Source organism: Oxyura jamaicensis, chromosome 4, assembly GCF_011077185.1.
Source record: "Oxyura jamaicensis isolate SHBP4307 breed ruddy duck chromosome 4, BPBGC_Ojam_1.0, whole genome shotgun sequence".
In the NCBI taxonomy this organism is placed as follows: Eukaryota; Metazoa; Chordata; class Aves; order Anseriformes; family Anatidae; genus Oxyura; species Oxyura jamaicensis.
The window spans coordinates 25,868,201-25,888,850 of NC_048896.1; the positions used below are offsets into that span (position 1 = coordinate 25,868,201).

Genomic DNA, 20,650 nt, shown 5'->3' on the forward strand with positions numbered 1-20,650 from the left:
AAGTAGCTGAGACTCTCACTCCAGACTGAGGTGCTCAAGAGGGAGGAAAAAAAAATCTATTTTTCCTTGAAATACATATCTACAAGAGAAGTGATAAAAGAGTGTGCTTGTAGAAAGCCAAGCCTGTATATTTGTCATGGAAACAGCAGTTAAAAGAAACACAGTGATGAGAGGAATATCAACTATTGCTTCAATCTGATTATTCCAGCATGCAGGCATAGGCAATTGTGGGTTGCTCCTTACACAGTCTGCCAGACCCACCAGTAACTTGGTAACTTTGGGTTGTTTCTGGCTGCAACTTTTGAAACGCCCTAGGTATCCTTTATTATATTCAGAAAATACAAAGAATTAAATGGAAAGGAGGAAACAAAGTTGGGAAGGCCTCTCACTGGACACTGGACACTCTGCTCATGTTTGTGAGGCTGGCAAAAGAAGACATTTCATTTACCAAGTTTCATCTGCCTGTTTCTACATGGCAGTGGCATGCAGTATAAGGAAAGAGAGGGACCTCTGTGGAGACCACTGGGAGACAGAGCAGTGTAGGGCTCATTCTGGTGTTTTACTTGTTGAAATTTCTTGTTTCATCCTTGTCAGGAAAAGCTTGGAATTAAAAGAAACTCTGAGGTCTAAGTCAGCCTAATCAAAGATGCAAATCCAAAATTTAGTAAAGGGTTCCCTTTCTAGCACTGTCACTATCTCCTTAATTGTCACCTCTTTGTTCTTTGCCTCTTTCAGTTTCCTGTCTGCTTGATGCCTTGTCCCTCTTCAGTCACCTGTCCCTTAGCTATCCCCTTCTTTTTGCAACAAAAGCCATATGGAGGGATCATGATCTCTCTTCTCATCTCCACCGATGTAAAGCAAACCAAGCGACCATTTTTGCCAAAGGGAAGAGAAACACGTGTTGAATGCAATTTGCAAAACAGAGATAATTCATCTCCTGGAGGAATTAGCACCATTTGATGACCTGCCATTGTAAGAAAGGGGTTGAGTTACTTCTGGTTTTCAGGTGAATGTCATTCTTCCAGGCACCTGCAGCTCTAATGTTCACGAGGTTCCTAATGATCTCTCTTTGTGGTGCCATCCTCCACTGTGAGAAAGCAGCCCACCGTAGATTTAAATGGATGGTACCAACAGAGGAATTTCTTACTCCTCTTTTTTTATTTTATTTTTTGTCAGAGCCCTTGTTTCCACAGAATATTATTGGTCAATATACTAGGAAATGAACTAGCATGGGAGCTTCTCGGTGCTCGTCTCTAGCAGCACGGTTTGTTTTTCACAGAGTGTTGCTAACGAAGCTTTCTCACTAGCAGATATGCGTGGGAATGTCACACCACCAGACAGATTAAAAGTGCATCCAGGAAATTTCTGTCCTTCAGAAATGATTACTTGTTCCACAGCTTGCCACGCTCTCCTGAATTAAATGCAAGAAAGGCAAAGCCTTGACTCTGGGGGTTAGCCAAGCTTTTCTTAGTGTTGGTTCTGAAAGCTATAAAAGTAACTGCTGTTTTCCTTTGTCTTTGCTGATTTCTAGGCCCATGCAAACGGTTTGATCTCCAGAATATTGCAGGCATTTCCTAAGCTAAACTGACTTTTATCTGAATCTGGTGGAGTCTGCTAAAAGAGTCTGCTCACCAAAGGTCACTGTCTCCATCATACCTGGGAAGTAGTACAGGGAAGGAAATGGCCAAGATTAGAGCTGTGCAGCAAGTTATTTGTTTTGTTCTAGGAAATCCTAGTGCTTGTTTGCTTTATTTGCATATTAAAATCAATTTTGGAAAGAAAACTCTAGAAGCCAGACCACACCAATTCCCACTTGCTTGATGTCCCCTTTGCCTTAAGGATAGGCTGAAGTTAGAGAGGGCAAAGCAGAGAGCAATCTCCCTCACCAGCTGCCACAGTTCCCACATAAAGATATTTTCAATACAAAAACATATATATTAATGCCTTAAATATGTGCCATTTGGGGCTAACATCTTGCTCACAGTCAAAGAAGAAGAATGTATTGGAATCACTTTCAAATCACAGCTCTGACATGATGCTATAGGAAAGGTTAGCTCAGGTACTATAGGCTATTGTTTAGTTTGATCAAGGATGATGCTAAAGATGACATACGACTCTTTGCCTTAGCACCTAGCTTGTAGCTGAGTCATCAAAACCACTAAGAACTTGTGCAGTAACCATGCGAACTGCACATACTGACTTTTAATTTGAAAACCCCTGTGCTGTTATCTCCTTTCCACGTAAGGTAACGATTTTTCCTGTTACTAATGTTCTAAGCAAAGATCCAAAGGAGTTGTTTTTGAGAGGGATATAGTGATGTTTCACAGTCAAAATAAACCTAAAGGAATCTTATTTATTCATTGAATCTTATTTTAGATTTACAACGTGAACATACAATGTTGATTTTTCTGGAGAAATGTTCTACACAATGCTTATATCAGTTATATAAGAGTACCTCTCCTACGAAGATAGGCTGAGAGAGCTGGGGATGTTCAGCCTGGGGAAGAGAAGGCTCTGGGGACATCACACTGTGGCCTTTCAATACGTAAAGGGGTCTTATAAAAAAGATGGAGAAGAATCTTTACTCAGGTAGATAATGATAGGACAAGGGGGAATGGTTTTAAACTAAAAGAGGGGAGATTCAGATTAGAGGTTAGAAGGAAATTTTTCATTCCGAGGGTGGTGAGGCACTGGAACAGGTTGCCCAGAGAGGTTTTAGATGCCCCATCCCTGGAGGTGCTCAAGACCATGTTAGATGAGGCCCTGATCAACCTGATCTAGTGGGTGGTGTCCCTGCCTATGGCAGCGGAGTTGGAACTGGATGATCTTTGAGGTCCCTTCCAGCCCAGGCCATTCTATGATTTCTATGATTCTATATGTAGCCACTTTGAGCATGATGGCATCTCTTATACACGTCCCATCAATTCATGCTAACCAGCCATATACATTGGATACATGCTGTTAATTTTTAAAACAATGAATATGGGAATTCAGAACTGCTCAGAAGCCTAGTGCTTGTTTTGGGAGCCAATAGGGAAAATATGAGAAGAAAAAGAGACTTCACTTTCTCTTCTAATATAGAGGGGGTTTAGAGCTTATATAAGTTGATGAGAACTTTTTCCACCATGGCAGGGTTACATAAGTTATTTCTTCTTCCTGATTCTGTGTCTATTTTCATGATCTTAGTGCTGCCCTATCCTGTCTGTATACGAGCGAAGAAAGCAAAGTGGTTGTTCTACTGGACCAGGTACTGGAAGTAATGTGAAATACTATCTCAACACAAATGTAATTTATCTGAGACACAGGAAAGCTGAATTCTCCCAGCAGTAGCCATGTCAGTGGAATAAAATGCTACCAAATGGCAGCTTTCTCATATAGAAACTCATATTTTTTACCCATTTTGCTTTTGCCACTGCATGCTAAGCAGACATACAGCTCATGGGCTGAGCAGTGTTTTACAGATGCTGTAGCTGCTGGCATAGTCAGAGAAAATGATCTGGCTGTGCAGTCCTTGACCTCACTCACTCTTGGCTGAGCAGCTCCTACGGATTCTGACAGCTTCAGACTACTCTAAGGCTAAGGACAGCCTTACTACTGGTAAACCTCCAAGAGTGAGGATGATAAAAAGCAGTGAGACAGACCACAGCAGTGTAGCAGAGGTGAGCTTATAGAAGCTGTTTAATAATCTGAAGAATCAACAGTAGCTCTGCCAAAGTGAATGTGCCCTCTAATCGCAGAACAGAGCAAACCTGATACTCCCTTCACTTTGCTTGGGGAGAGTTTAAAGTCCCCAGAGATGACTCAAATTATTCAATGAGATGAGCAAGGATTTGTCTAAAGTCACAGAACTGTGTGCCATTAGCAGATGTTAAGTACAAAAGTGTTTCTAAACTCCCAGCTTTGCTCAGCTTACTGAGGCTTCTGTAAAGTGCTTGCCCCATCTGGAGAGCCACAGCTGAGACCCTGAAGATAAAGGCTGTTCTCTTTCTTCTGGAGAACCAGGAAGTGATAGCTCTTCTGTAAGAAGGGTACTGCTCTTTACAAGTAATGTAGACTGTTGATTTGAATGCCCACCAGGAGGTCAGATACATCTTCATTCCATATCTTCCACCTCCCAGCAAAGTGTTTTTTACCACCCTGTGTTCTCATAGGAGAAGAAGGGACTCTTCCATCCCTCCTGCTCAGTGTGCCAATATATATTAAAGATTCATTGAATGGAAGAATATGTGTGCAACCGTAATGAATGTAGACTCCAGGAGGGATCACTTAATAAGCCATGGACTCGGAACCTAAGGTTCGGTTTCTGCTCCAATGCTAACATTTAAATTTTACAATAAAAATCCACGAGGCTAGCCCAATATTCAGGGATTTCAGTAACACTTTAACACAACTAGTGAAAAAACAGTAGCATCTGTGGATTTATGCATAAGGGAGTAAGCAGCGAGTTGAGTGGGAGTTTTCAGGACAATTCTGAACCTATTTCTACCTGAGTTTTACCAAATGCATCTAAGCGCTTATCTTCCCCTATCTTCAGTTTGCACTGAGACAAGCAGCACTGGGATGTGAACTAATGCTGAAATACTATTTATGATGTATTGGGGATTTAGATCCAGCATGCAGCAATCTGAAAGCTGATACCCAGTGTTTCTTACAGTCCCAGGTTATTCTGCTAAATAAAAACAACTTCAACTAATTTTAACTTGTGATCAACAGCCCAGACATTCAGTAATAAAATTATATTAATAATAAATGTTCATTTAAGAATATTCAAAGAGGGAAAAAGCACTGTTGGAATGAAATTTTTCAGCCACCAAAAGCCAGATTCTTCTACATTGCTTTTCTCTGCACTGGTGGAAATCTGCAGTTGCTGCGTTGACTGCAGAAGCATAATTAACACTTGCAGTGGGATAATAGAAGGAAGAATACAAGCTTTTTTTTTGTTATTAGGCAAGTTGATTGTAAAAATAAACACAGCATATACCAGCTGCAACTATTTTTTTTCCAAGCCAGCTTGCATTTAATTTGCAAATATGGTCAGGAGTCATTTACCTCTCTTTTTATCTTGGGATTTCTAAAAATATGGGATGACAGATGCTAATGCAGGTAATGGTATTAATTCAAAATCTCAAATGTAGAGCTCAGAAAGAGAATCACTCACATGAAATAGTTTATGTTAGCCTTTCAATGAGATTGCTCATTAGACTGTGGTCTACATACAAAAGGTTTTACAGGCTTTTATTATAAATGAGAAGAAGAAGAGGGAAATAAAGTCTCTGAAAGGGAGCACAGCTGCATTTCTTCTTTAGCATGTTATATCACAAAATGGCAGGGGGTTCACTTGCACAGTAGAATCCTACACATTAAAGATACAATAAAACAGTAAAATACAATGATAAATGGAAAACCCCAAATTTTGGCACACCGAAAAGGCCAGACTATCAGCTGGAAACTGAAAGCAAGACACTGTTAATCCAAACACCACAAAACACGTGCTGCTATTACAGAAATTTAATTGACTTCAATAAGAACTAGTTGAGTTTTTAATATATCGAGGCACAGAGATCCCACAACTTCTCTGGGTAATCTGATTCAGTACTTGTTTACCTTTCTGGTGTAAATATATATATATATATTTCACTCTTTATATTGAACATTCACCATCTCCCTCTTACCATTTATATAAAGTTCCCAATATCATGCTTGGGCTGCAGTTAATGCTGGTTTAGAATAGCATCTTGTTTTACTCAGACTCCCTTGTGAAAATAATTTCATGTCCTGTCAGGTATTGAAACAACTTACAAGTAAAAGATGTAAGAAAAAGAATACCAAAACAACCTTAATCTTAAGATCAGCCTTGAAAGTTTTATGAAAGAGGTTACAGGAATTTAAAGTGTGCACTAAAAGGGAAGGAATTCCCTTTTATTCATTGATTCAGGATACTCATTTAAGTCTTGTCTGTATGTGGGATTGAACTAGCAGAGTAAGAAATACGGAGCTAGATGTCCATAAATATGAGTCTGCATTTGAACTAGGGGTCTAAACTCCAGTTTGTAAGCTTCTAACCCCATTTGAAATGCTCTCTAATATCCTGCTCCTGAAGGACACATATCTCATATAGATTATACACCATCTCTGCCAGGACCCTGTAGATGTCTCTTCCATCCAAGACGATCTGAAATGACGCCAGACACAGAATCACAGAATGGCTGAGGTTGGAGGGGACCTCTGAAGATCATCCAGCCCAACCCCCCTGCAGAGCAGGATCACCTAGAGCACATTGTGCAGGATGGCATCCAAGCTTACACTTGTGTGTAAGCAGCAAAACCGAGCCCCTAATCAGAACAGTCAACAAGCCAATGAGTCTAAAGAGCTCTTTTGATCATCCTAAAATAGGAGCCTCCATTTAGTCAGGTAGTACTATAAGGTCCATCTTCATTAATGACCTGGGTAAGGGGACAGAGTGTGCCCTCAGCAAGTCTGCAGATGATGATAAAAAACTGGGAATAGTCCCTGACACACCAGAGGATCATGCTGTTATCCAGAGGGAACTCAACAGGCTGGAGAAATTAGATGATAGGAACGTCCACAAGGGCATGGGAAGTTCCACAAGGGGAACTGCAAAGTCCAGCATCTGGGGAGGAACCAGTACATGCTGGGGCCGGCTGGCTGGAAAGCAGCTTTGCATAGAAGTACCTGGGAGTTCTGGTGAATGCCAAGTTGACCATGAGCCAGCAATGTGTCCTTGATGCAAAGTAAGCTAACAATATCTTGGGCTGTCTTAGGAGGAGAGTTACCAGCAGGTTGAATGAGGTGATCTTTCCCCTCTGTTCAGCACTGGTGAGGCCACACCAGGAGTGCTGGCACCAGTTCTAGGCTCCCCTGTACAAGAAAGCTACAAAGCTACTGGTGGGAGCCCAGTGAAGGTCCACAAAAATAATAGAGGGACTGAAACATCTCTCCGGTGAGGAAAAGCTGAGAGAGCTAGGACTCTTCAGGCAAGAGAAAAGATGGCTCAGGGGGGATCTCATCAGTATGTATAAATACCTTAGGGGAGGGTGTCAAGGAGTACAGCATGATCCTATCTTTCAACACCTCCCTCCGTTTGGCAGCAGTGTGCTTAATTATTCAAAGCAGAAGAGAAGACACAGCAAACTTTGAGCTTTACGTAGCACACCAGGTTTTCCAAGTCTTTTTTCAATAACAAGGTCACAAGTACAAATCATTCAAAGTGCAGGTGACAAGTCACTTCTGCTCTCTGCACATGTACATGTGAAAGGAAAATTACCCACCAGTTTCAGTTTTTATCCCTCAGGATTACTTCACAGTACATATTTTTCCACATTTCTATTGTGCCATTAATCTTTATCCTGTGCCTTCTGCAAAAACTTCTTTTTTCCTTCTACACAGGCTGCCAGGCTCCTGCTCTCTAAGGGGTCACAGGTTGCAGAGGAATCCACAGAAACAGGAAACCAAGCTTCCTCTGTCAGTTTTGAAACACCAAAACCTGTTTCCTTTCTACAAAAAATAAACCCCAGCAGGACATTCTCTGGGTAGGCTCTTTGCTGTATGAGCAGCAGCTCAAGAGGAGAGAAAAGCTACAGGGTTCTTGCTTGGGAAATAAATGTGAGACATCCTGTAGCATTTACAAACTAGCAGAATGAAGGAGGGTATCTTCTTGCTGTTCCTTTTGCACTTCCAGAGTGGCAACCTCGGATTTAATACTCCAGGAAAGCTTTGGACCACAGAGGAGGGTGGTGAAAGCCCAACAACTTACTCAGACGTGACCCCATCTCCAACTGCAGTGACAACTGCAGGGTCACCCTATTCTGAGATACAAGTTGCCAAGGAGAGTGCATCACAAGCACCCACTTCTGCATCTTCAGGCAAGACTCTGGGAATGAAAGCAGTGAAGAAAACTTCCAGTTCTACAACCTCCATCCCTGCAAGCCAGTCAAATGGACACAGTGATGGGGACTCTGACAACGATAAGATGAGAAGCTCGTCTAGCAGTGAAATGACATCTCTACAGAGCAATGCAAGAAAGGCCCCTCTCCAGCAAGAGGTCACTCCAAGCCAGGATAGAGCAGCGGGGAACAGAGCTCTCAAGCAGTCATCCTACAGCACTGGTATCACCAACACCCAAAGGGATGCCAGCTCTAAAGCATCTGGCTTTCAAACTACCAGGGGAAAGTAAGGAAAACTTATTATTATTATTATTATTATTATTATTATTATTATTTCTTGTCTTCTATGTACTGTTTAGCAATGCTATTCATTAATTTCCAGTGAAATAATTGGCAAATGTCCTAATAATTTCAAGGAAAACTGTTTTCTGAACTTTAGGAAGATCATGAAAAAACAAGCAAGGGACCAAACCTGCAGTATTTACTCAGTCAAAACCATTGTGACAGAGTAAAGACTGAAATATTTATTTCGTCATGGTGCTTATCTCAAAACCAGCAGGAAAGTCATTAACACGTATGGATAAGAAAGGACTACAATAGATGCCTCCCTGTTTTGTGCATAATAAACTTTTGTTGTTTTCTTTGTTGTGTGGGTAAAAGAAATTTTAAGGGCTAGATTTCATTCTATTAAAAATGATTGTGTTTCTAAACTTCCCCGCTAATCTGAAACTGCAAACCAGTAAAGATGCAACAGCGTATGACAATTGCAGCATTTTATTCTGTGATAAAAGCTTAGAGGAAATAGTGCTACAGGTGAATGTGCATTCAGAATTGTATAGCTTAATACATAATAGCTATGCTTAATGGAGTATATCAGCTTGTACTGGCTAGCTTTAGAGCTCTAAACACTCAGTTATTTTCTTTGAGCTCCAATATCTTCAACTCAAATGGGGAGGTTAATACTGACTTTGGAGTTACTGCAAGCTTCACTTAATTGCTGATATATATTCATATCCTGATGTAAATGGAAGACACAAAAGACTGGTGGTTTTCTGTCATATTTAAGGGTAGAGGGCTTTCAGAATATATATTCCTTCTTTTGATAGTAGTTGACAAATGCTAATACCCAAAATGTGGAGAAACTCTTTCTCTTAAGTTCACAAAAAGGGAATAAAGCACTCCTTAGAAACACTCCTACAATTATGTTGCAATGTGAGGCTGTGAGCTCATATTCCTCCAAGACAAAGAAAAGATTCCCGTGGACCTGAATGTCTTTTGGATCATGCATAAATGAAGTGATGCCAGAAAGATGCAAAGCAAAGGAGTTCTTCACCTCAGTGCAGAAGAGATACCCAGTAAGAAGCAATGCTTCCCAGGCTGCTTTCCTAGCATACTCCTTTAGAAGTGAATGTCATGTGTTACAACACCTTATCACAGTTTTTGGCAGTGTCTGAGATAACCTGGCTTACGCGGGCTCTCTTTATTTGGTAGAGCCTATACCTTCAATGCCATTTAAATAGGTCTTAGAATATGCTAGGCTAGAGACTTTAACTTTCTCAGCTTCTCTCAAGGATAATATTCCAGTGAAATTAATCTTCAGAAAAACTCTGTGAATTGGCAAGTATTGTTTCTACCCTTTACATAAGATATAAAAGCAGAAAGTGAAAAACCAGTCTCTGGTGAAGAAGATCTCACATTTTACTTATCACAATGGGATGTGGCTGCAGCTGTGGAGAGGGAAAAAAGCAGTTTCTGTGTGGGCTACCACCTTATTTCATGAGTGGTTGAGGAGCAACCTGCTGTGCAACATGCATAAAGGTCCTATTTTGTTTGAGTGCATTAAGTTAGACACAAAGCAAGGTTTACATATGATGTTACAGGATTGAGTAACTGTGTGAAACCCCAGCATAAAAGTGAATGCTAAATCCCCACTCTCATTTTTAAACTGTTCTAGGAGTGGTTTGATCCTTCTCACATAAAGATTCTTGCCTTACAAGTCTAGTCCTCCTACAAGTGCTTTTGCAGCCAGATAAGGTGATTTGAGCTTATCTTGCAGTTTTGTCACTCACCTAGACTGTGATTTGAGTCACTTCACTGTTCTTTCTCCCTTTCCCTATGAATTAGACCTGGATAAATAAGCAAGTCTTTTGCAATTCGACTTTTTTCAGTAAAGTCATGAAAAAAATGTCTGGTGTGCTCAATGTTACCAATCACTGCTGTGAAGCATCTGGAAAACTACTGCTGAGAAACTATGCATAAGAAAACAACTATTTATATTTATTATGTGCAGGTGTTATTGACTACACTTTACATTAATTTCTAGCACGTTTCCTATTTCTTTTTTTCTCCTTTTGCATCTTTATTGCAAATAAAGTGAAAGAGCTGCAGTAAAACTTCCAATAAACACACGCAGCTTCCTTTGAGATTTACTTATCTAATTCCTGAGTGCATCTTGAATGAGTCGGTAGCAGAATTTCACAATTGTAAAGCGCACTACTCTGAGGAAATTTGGAAGCACAATTTGCTTTTTGGTTTTATTTTGAATGAAGCAACTGTGTAGTGATAGTCCCTATTCCAGACTGAATTTTGAGGTGACTTTGTAGAAACTGCATGATTCTGTTATCCTTTACGGCAACCCATTGTGCTAACATATGTGCAGCAATGCTGATGTTAAAAGATTCCATATAGAAGGAACAAAACAAAGAGGTCAGAGAGAGACAAGAGTAAGAAAAATAAAGGAAAGCCATTTTATAAAAATATATTTATAATTTTAAATATAATAATAAAGCAATATACTTTATTGGAGAGTCTCCAGGGCTGTCAGGTTACCCAACAGATACAGTATGTGCTCATTGTACAAGATTAATTACCAAAATACCCTCTTTCTGAAGGAGGTTGTGTACTCTATTGGCTTAATTATAAAGAGAACTCCCTCAGTTGCCTCTGCCCTATATTATCTGAGGGTAGGGCTATGTACATATATCATGCGCATGCTAGAACTAGATTTAAAAATAAAAGTTCTTCTGGTTCATTCTGTTTTGGCAAAATTCAATTGAAAATGTCAAACTAGTATGATTTGGTAATATTTTACGGATTTTCAAAGTCTGCACCTGAAGAATATTTCTGACAACTGACAAACCAATGCAGGCAGGGCAGACCCAGATATGGCAACTAGCATCAGCCCAGAGGCCAAATCACAAAGTGATGCTGTGGAGATGCTGCAAGGCAGACGTCCAGCCAGGAAGGCAAGTCAGTGAGTCCGGATCAGGCCTGGTGATGGTGGCTTATTATTACAGAATTTACAGAGGAGAAAAAATAAATAAAATAAAATAATCTCAGAGGAATCTAAATATGCTAGCTCCTAAAAACTTCCCTATTCCTAATTGTTTACTATTTGGCCACCCTTCTAGGATGAGTAATGCTGGAAAACTAAAGCTGTGCTTCAGCAGCAGAGAGTTTTTTTCCAGAGTTGAGTGAAATTAAATGTGAGCACCAATTTGGTGTCAAAGAAAAGAATTGATGATACATTGTTTTCAACTGACTTCATGTGAGATACATCTTTTTCAGCCTGCAGATAGGACTTAATTGAAGTATTTCACTGTATGAAACAGGCCAAGTAACTGTGGGACTCTGGAGCAAGTTTGAGGCTGAGTCTTGGGATGAGCACAGTCTCCTTCCATTCTGAAGCCAATTTTATTAATTATTATTCAAGGCAGCTCCTGAAAACATGAGACATTCATTCAGGCTCTAAATTAACCACACTGCCTCCACACTGTTGGATGGCTCTGTATTACTCATTTCTCTTACTATGTGTATATTTCACATTTTCCAGTTGTCACGAATCCACTGAGGGTCTTCACTGACTTTGCATGCCATTACCATGGGTAGCGATGAGGTGACAGTATTTTATTACTAAGCATAGAAGGATTCAATAAAGTCAGCACCAGGGACAGATTTACTTAGCTGTCACATGTGATACGAGTGCTGAAATATTTCATTCTCAAGACCAGAGCTCTGGATTTCTCCCCAGAAATTGTTTTTGCTTTTACTGGCTTGGTAGAATTTCTAGTGTACTGGTGGATTGAAGTGAATGGTTAAGTTCAGCAGATGTTTAATATACAGAAGAAACTTAAAAACTGATTTAACTGCCTGGCTAATGTAATGTCCACCGTCTCGTTTGATCATGTCACTTTTTAATGGAGCAGAGAGAACAATTCTTAAATGGATTTCTTAAGATTTTGCATCACTGTGCATTTACAATAAATAAGACTCACGTATGACTTAAGTTTCTGCCTCACTAGGTGTATTCACTAGGACCTGGAAGAAAGCACCCCTTACACTATTACTTAGGCTGCCTTGGTGGCTAAATGTCAGAAGATGTTTGACAGTGCTTTGCCCTTACAATGTTGTACTCCAGCCATGCAGAAGACATTTACAATGATACCCTCTTCTCCAGTAGCATCTTGAATGTACTTCTGAAGTATGGCTGAGTCCACAGTCTAAGTGCCCTGCGTATGCTGAACACAGCATTACTCCCATTGCACTCCTGGAAAAATGATAATAAAATAAATGAAATCACTAATCCAGGTACTGCTATTCAGTATGTTATTGCTATTTCATCCACAGAATAATGGGAGCAAAAGACATAATTTTCACTTCCATAATTGTGAAATAATTTAAATAAAAATATGTGAAATAAAAAAGTGAAATAATAAAAAAGGCATGGCACCAAGAAAATGTAACTCCAAAGAGAATTTTAACACAAGTATTTAGAGATTGCTGATTAACAGGTGACTGAGGGTGCTGGTGTGAAGTAGCCAAGTGCATTACCACATCACGCAGATCACATACTACCACGAGCTGTACAGCAACACTGGTATAGGGCAACAGGTGCAGAGGGTTCATGCAATTCACAGACGTTTTGTTTATATCAGTTTATATCAAATACCCCATGCATTGAGGAAATCTTTCCCACTGCTGATATCCCATGCACAGAAAGAATTAAAGAGTCTGTTTAAATGTGAACCTTTGCAGTGCTCACCTTTCAAGTAGTTCCAGTACCTGAAAGGAATCATTGAGGGAGACCCAGCTTGTACTGCCTCCCAAAGTGACCCTACAGGATATTTTGTCTTTCAGGGAGAGAAGAAATAGTAAACATACGTTCATGCAACTCTGGACTATATATGACAAAATTGTCATTTCTGAAAACTAGACAAAAATTCTGAAGTAACAAAATTCATAGTTTTGTTTTTTTTCAGACAGCCTTTCAGCAATGATGGCTTGGCAGAATCATGACAGACTTTTCAGTAGTACAGGAAATTTAGCACTGGAAAAGGAAAAACACATTCTCCACCCACACTGCTTGTGAGACACGTGGTACTTATAAGAGAGGGAAAGTCCCAGCCCCTTAGTCCCTTACCTCTTAGCTTCCTCAGAGTTTGGTTACTTAGTTTTTCTATGATCAGATTTAGATAAAGCACTACTATGCATATGACTTCTGAAATACTTTAATGAAGTTAATAAAGGTTTCCATTAATCTCATTACACTAACTACTGCATCAATGCTCATGCTTATCCTTGCTGTTGCTCTTTGCTTCATCTGCCATGGAAACAGTGAGGATTAAGAAGAGAATGCTTTTCATCCCTATTTATATCTCTCCATCTCATTGAATGGATTAGAATTACTTTAACAAACTGGACAGGGTGTTAGTATTTAGCTCTTGGTAACTGCAAACAGTATTTAAAAACAAACAAACACACACAAAACACAAACAAAACAACAACAAACAACAACAACAACAAAAAACATAATTTCATCTAAGGTACACCAAAAACATCTGCTCAAATTTCCACAGAAAATTTGCATTATCACAAACCCAAATATAATTAACATTTTAGAAAACTGACACTCTAATTCCTGGAGTAGATGTGGCAAGGAAAAGAGGAGTGACAAGGTGTCCATGTATGTTTTCCAAAGGCATTCTTTGTGTTGCTAGTCAGAGAATTTAAGTGATTCAGAAGACACTCTTTGTGCCAAGTCTCATAACATCTATGCTTTATTATACTCCTAGTAAGTAATACCATAGGTCATGAGGAAAAAGCTGGGGGGGGGGGGGGGGGGGGGGGGCCCCCGTATAATTAAATTTCATGGACTTGTGCTCAGATTCTTTTTGTGAAAGAGCTCCACAGAAATCAGTGAGTAGAGACAGCTCTGCATGAGTAAGTGGCAAACCAGGTACAAAGCAACTAGTGAGGCAATTTAACCATTGAATGAAGCTAAATAAGAAAGGAAAAGCTGTCCAAACACTCTAAACAGATTAAAGAACAACATTTGTCCCAGGAACTGGGATGATATCTTCTATTTTAACAGTTTCATTTAGCGACACTTTTTCTTTGTCAGCATTTCTGAGAGTGAAGTCATTACTGACATACTGCAATCTCCTTTTCTGTAGATTAGAAAAGGAGTAACAAAATAGCACAAACCAGTACCACTGAAGGTCACCTGAGAAGCAGTGTCAGTAAATTAGACCAGAATTAGTGTAATGAATCCTGTAGTCTGGGCCAGATAGATGATGGAAAACAAATTTATATTCCAGGGGCGGGTGTGGGGGGGGGAGAATTAAGACACTTCAAACAAACAAACAAAAATTGGTTTGACTGGATTTTCAAATGTAAATAGGTTTGACTGGCCTTTCAAAAGTGTTTTACTGGATGATTCTCAATCCAGACTAATGGACATCTTCTTAACATTTTAAATTCCATCTTTAGAAAAGTTTTATTATTTTGAGGGGCTTCAAACACCGTAAAATAAGTTCTAAAAGACCTAACGTGGTATGCAGCAAGACATCTTTTTTAATGATGAAACAGATGGGTAAAATGCTAGCTAACTGGAAACCGTGAACTAATTTTTGTAGCACAAGACAAAAAACACAATTGGTCACAACAGTAAATAAAAATTTGAGTGAGACAAAGAGGCTATTCACGGTCCAAGGTTTCAGCACAGTACATACAAAAAAAAAGGAAATGAATGATGACAGTAGAATTTGTATTTTGTAACAGGCAGGACAAAATGTCAAGACCCCAAATCCTGCAAAAAAACATGAAATAAATGGTACAACTCCCCCAGCTGATACTTCAGTGTCAACAAGTCAACTGTTTATCAGGATCAAAAACCATATCCTATAAAATATTTTACCATCACTTACTGTACTGTATTGCCTATCAAAAATGCAATTTTCAGAGGTCGTCCAGGTTTGTCATTCCAATCAGGACATAAAACAGATTTCCCAACCTGATTTTTGTTTATGGTCAGTTTCTAGTGAGTAATGAATTTTCATTTCAGCTGAGATTAGTAAATTCATATATTTCAAAACTAAGGAAGCTGAGTAGAAAACAGAGAAAATTAACCAATTTTGACTCAGTTTTATAACTTCTGTCTGAAGTAGAGCTTATATTTCAGAAAGATATCTGATGTTCATTTAAAGATACAGAATTTGCTATAGAATCATAGAATCACAGAATGGATTGGGTTGGAAGGGATCATCTAATTCCAGCCCCTGAAGTGGGCAGGGACACCCCCTACTAGATCAGGTTGCCTAAAGCCTCATCCAGCCTGGCCTTGAACACTTGATGGGGCATCCACAGTTTCTCTGGGCAACCTGTACCACTGCCTCACCACCCGCACAGTAAATAATTTCTTCCTAATACCTAGTCTATACCTACCCTCTTTCATTTTAAAACCATTACTCCTTGTCCTGTCAGTACACTCTCTGGTGGAGTCTCTTCCCATCTTTCCTGTAAGCCCCTTTTATGGACTGGAAGTCTACTCTAAGGTCTCCCACAGCCTTCGCTAAGCTAAACAACCCCAACCATCTCTGCCTCTTTTCATAGGAGAGGTGCTCCAGACCTCTGAACATCTTTGTGGCCCTCCTCTGGAGTCACTCCAACAGGTCCATGTCTCACTTATGCTGTGGGCCCTAGGGCTGAATGCAGCACTCCAGGTGGGGTCTCACTGAGAAGGGGAGAATCACCTCCTTCAACTTGTTAGCCACACTTCTTTTGGTGTAGCCAAAAGGGTATGATTGGCTAGTATCAGAAAGGTCAGAGGTCTCCTTCATCACCTAGTAGAGTTCAAAAGAAGTTGCTGAAGCCAAAATCTGGTCTCCCATGCAATACCAACAAACCAACCAAAGAAACACAAAGGTTGCAAGGATGCTTTCTATCCTCTTAATCTGAGTGTTTACATTTTGTCAATCAACATTATCTCTCCTCACCAAAACCTGGAAGGATAGTTAAAGGAAGCTGAAAATATATGACAGCAATGTACTTTATACAACCTCAATCCAGGGCCTCTGTTTAACACTCTTTCATACTGGGGAATGTCCTATCTTAAGAAAAAATAGAAAAAGAATGGCTTCTTCTGCACAATGTCAGTATGTGTTCTTCCATGTGAATGCTTGTACAGTACTATATTCAGAAGAACAATCATACCATCTAAACTATATTTGTATATAAGCAAAGAGTATAGGTTCACAGAATCATAGGATCAGACAGGTTGGAAAGGACCTTGGGAGATCTCTAGTCCAACCTCCTGCTCACACCTGGGTGAGGTATGAGATCAGACCAGGTTACTCAGAGCCTGATCTAGTCAGGTTTTGTGTTCCAAGGCTCACCTGTTCAAGGCTGGTGACTGCACAACCTTTAGGCCCTGCTCCAATGCCTGGTTGTCCTTGTGGGGAGCAAGCTTCTTATACTCAGTCTGACCGCCTCGTCTGAATTTGTGCAGGTTGCCTCTCATTCTCCTGCCACACATTGCTCTAGGTCCAACTTCTCAATAAGGTCCCTGTAGGCCCTTGGGGTGGAACTGGGGCAGAGCTGCAGTCAGGTGCCCCTGAAGGCCTTCCTTCCTCCAGCTGAACATGCCACAGTTCCTCAGCCTTTCCTTCCAAGGCACCGCCTCCACTGCTCATAGCATCTTTCTACATTCACCTTGCCAAGGTGCAAAGGAAGACACTAAATGAAAACAGGTGTAGAAATGGGATTTGTATTTCATTAACTGTTCTATGAAATACCCTTCAGCTGCATATAATCTGAATGAGGCATGGCCACCAAGCCATGCTCTGGCTTTAACAATGCCTACAGCTCTGTGTCCTGCTGTCTTCCTTCAGCAACATAATAATCTCATTTTCATGATTCAGTGATGTTCAGCTGTGCTGATTCAATAGCATTTCTATTAAAAGTCAGGTAATCTAATTTATTTGTGTATAAAAATAACTCATTTTCAGATATAACATGAAAGGTACAGAATGAAATCTCTACCCTTTGTGTCCTGACTACCACCAGTGTTCCTTCGATATGGCTTTAGGACCATTTACAAGGATTGTTTGAAACTATGATCTGGGCTTAGAACCAAAGGGAAGAAATTGTGTACAGCTACACTTGATGATCTCTAGCCAGCAGTTTGTTGTTGCGCAATTACCCAAAGAACAGCTTAAACCAGCAGTGTGCTGTGGAAGGGGTCACTGAAGTCTCATAACTTCCACTCACCCTCTCACCTTCAGGAAATTATCGTTTGTCGATGATAGCGTAAGTTGTACTTCCCCTTTCACCAACATCAAGCCTGCTGCTGTGGAAATATTTCCACTGACTGCAAATGTATTAACAACAGTCCTTTTACAGACTGGATAACTCTACCAGCAAGCTAGCATATCCTCATCACCTAATTTCTCAAAACCAGAGAATTTATTTTCACCTGAAAAAGGAATGAAGAGCACATCCTCTAGGACAGAAAGAGAGAAGGGGATAAAAGTCATAGCACTCTCACTCCTCAGACTCTGGAAGCGTACATAAATTTATTTCCTTCTTTTGCCACTTTCCTGTCAGCGGGCTCTCTGCCCGCCCTCACCAGCCTCGGGAGCTCGCACAGAGCCGTTAACGGTCACAACTTTCCCGCCGCTGCGGGCAACGGCCGCCACCTGCCGGCCCCTCCCGGCAGCGCTGCCCGCCTCGCCTCGCCCCGCCCCGCCTCGCCTCACGCAGCTCCGCCCGGCAGGAGCGGGCCGCTCTGGCAGGGCTCCCGGGCTGCTGCCGGAGCGGAGTTTGGGCTTTGCTAATTAAAAAATAAAATTTGAGAGGGTTTTAAGAGCGCTGACAATACGCCAGCGAAGCAGTAATGAGTTTAGGGGCTCTTGCTTGCAGTCAGGCGTGACCGCCAGTCCCCTGATTCAGGGCCCAGAAATACATGTAAGAGAACATGGCTGTGCAGTTGCTTCAGACCAGCTCGGGTTTAAGTCCCATTAAGTTGCAACATGTTGTCCGGTAATTCGGGATGTATAGCTTCGTAACAGGAGGCTGATGTAAATCACCAAGGATGAGTCAGCTAAACACAGGGAAACACTCCAGTAATGTGTCCTATATTTCAGAAATTCTTTTTTTCATTATTATTATTATTATTATTATTATTTTGCCAGCTGACAGAAAGATATGTACTAATACATAACTCATGTAGACCGGGTGTGGGGCTTCTTGCCGTGGAGGAAACACAGTGTGGGCAGCCCTTGTGGTTGCTCTGAAAAATCTGCCATTTCACAGTTATCTCCAACCTACGTCCTATTTTCTGACCAATTGTGGAAAGGAAGGAATGCCTCACAGGAATGTTTTCTCTGTTGAAAAAGAAATAGGACTGGTGTAAGCAAAAGAGAAGAGAACTTATCCAACAGGGTATTAATACAAGATCCAGACCCAATACAAACAAGAGGCTCCTGCAGCTTTCAATGAAATCTACATGTCAGAAGCCTGTGTTGCTGATCTGGAATATATTGTTCCATGGAGGGTAAAGAAGATTTTCAGGTTTAAGTTCCTGTTATGCAAAAGAGTTGTTTTCTATTCTGCCTTTGCATTAACACAGCTTGTCATAGTTCTTCCACCATGCTTCATCTTCTATTTTCAAATCTGCATTTTTTCAGACAATTTGATTTCAAAATTATATTTACATTCTTAATGTCTCTTAATGAGCTTATTTCATTGGTAGCATAAACCTAATTATAAGTCACACTAGGGGCTCTGTGGATATTTCCTGCAATTTAGCCTGATCAAAGATTGCTGGGTCATGTGAGAACAGCTACAGATACTGTACTCACAGAGCTTAAGAATGAGTTAAATATTTTAAACAGAAACAATCTGTTCAAGTTGAGTTAAATTTTTGGTGGAAATCAGAGACTGAGTTTAGGCTATTTTTAAAAACAAACAGCAATCCTTAACTGTTAAGTTTGGAATGTATTGTAGGTATCTTTCCTTGAGGGCGTCTCCAAATGGGCATGTTCCAGTAGCTGTTATCTTGAAGTTGGCTGCTTTCAATAGTAATGATAATTGTTGGAATTACATTATTAATTAAAAAAAAAAAAAAAAAAAAAAAGATTTTTTTTTTTTAAACTGACCTCTCTGTGTTCCAGGACTTTCATATATTTTGCAGCTGCTTTCTATGCCTGTTTTCATTGTCTTATCTTTTCACTGATCACATTTACTTTGATGTGAAATGGAATCCAGTTACTAAAACCTGTACCTCCACATGCACTGCATAAAAGACCAACACCGACAACATTGCTGTATTTCCTCTGCTTAATCCAGCTCTGGTGAGCCATCAGATCTGCACGTGAGGGTAGAGCGCAGGTGAGGGAGCCAGGAGCTCAAGTCCTAACTATAACACTGGCACATTGTAGGCTGAGATGATCCACTTCTGCCTAGATTTTAAAACCTGACTCCTATTTTTGGGTCTTGATTTGCAGATGTGGTAAGACACCTTTCTGCTGTTTACTCTTAGTCCCTCACTTTCTAGACAGATAACTTGCTACAGTAAAAGAGGTGTGGTACTGAACTCAGCTGTATTTAGCACTTCAGATGTCTTCTGATCAGACTTTATATGCTATCAGTTCATTGCTGAAAGTTATTCAGAAACTTAGATGTTTATATTCTGTATATTGAGTTTAAATCATAAGCAAATTGTAAGCAAATCACCACCTTTAGTCAGAGGTCCCCCTGAATAGAACACTGGCAGTCTGGACCAGCATCACTTTATCCATCTGTTAAGAATTGTTTACTATGACATTTTGATAGATTTTTTTTTTTTTTTAATTTAAATCTCAGTGCTGCAGTTCAGAGAAAATTATGATTTTTAATCTCAGGTATGAATATGCACAACCCTTACTACAGCTATAAAATGGAGGAGGTTTCATACGTGTATAGAATCATAGAACATCCTGAGTGAACCACAAGGATCATCATATCCAACTCGTTTGTGGTCAGCACAGAACCATCCAAAAATTAAACCATATGTCCGAGAGGGTTCTCCAAATGCTTCTTGAAGTCTGGCAGAGAAATAACCGATATTACCTGAAATTACTTTTAAAAGAAAGTGGCCTTACACTTTTCAGCTCCCATAATTCTGTACTGCAGTTAGCAGTTTGGTTGTTTCATATATAACTTCCCTCTAGGAAAGGGTGTGGAAAAAAAGGCACAGGCAAAGGCAGAGCTATGGCACAATATAGTTGTGTGTGTCTCCTCAAAGTGGACTCCAAAACACAGTCTATTTGTTCTGACAACATTTCCAGGGAAAGGGAGGAAGAGTTGAAATATCTATCCACAAAATGGAACCTATAGGTGATGAGGAACCTTGTCAAACAATCCTTTGACTACTGGAAAGACAGTTTCTATGGTCTGAAATGTAGGTGTATTATAAGATCTGTTATTAC

The 20,650-nt window shown here is 40.2% G+C and overlaps 1 protein-coding gene across 1 annotated transcript in view; it reads left to right on the forward strand.

The window, feature by feature from the left end:
- The first annotated feature begins 7,518 nt into the window (after positions 1-7,518).
- The window catches only part of MMRN1 (multimerin 1), a 40,815-nt gene continuing 27,683 nt past the window's right edge, over positions 7,519-20,650 (forward strand). Inside the window, exon 1 of the mRNA XM_035326086.1 lies at positions 7,519-8,190. Coding sequence (XP_035181977.1) covers positions 7,658-8,190 — 533 coding nt within the window. The 5' untranslated portion in view covers positions 7,519-7,657. The remainder of the gene's footprint in view (positions 8,191-20,650) is intronic.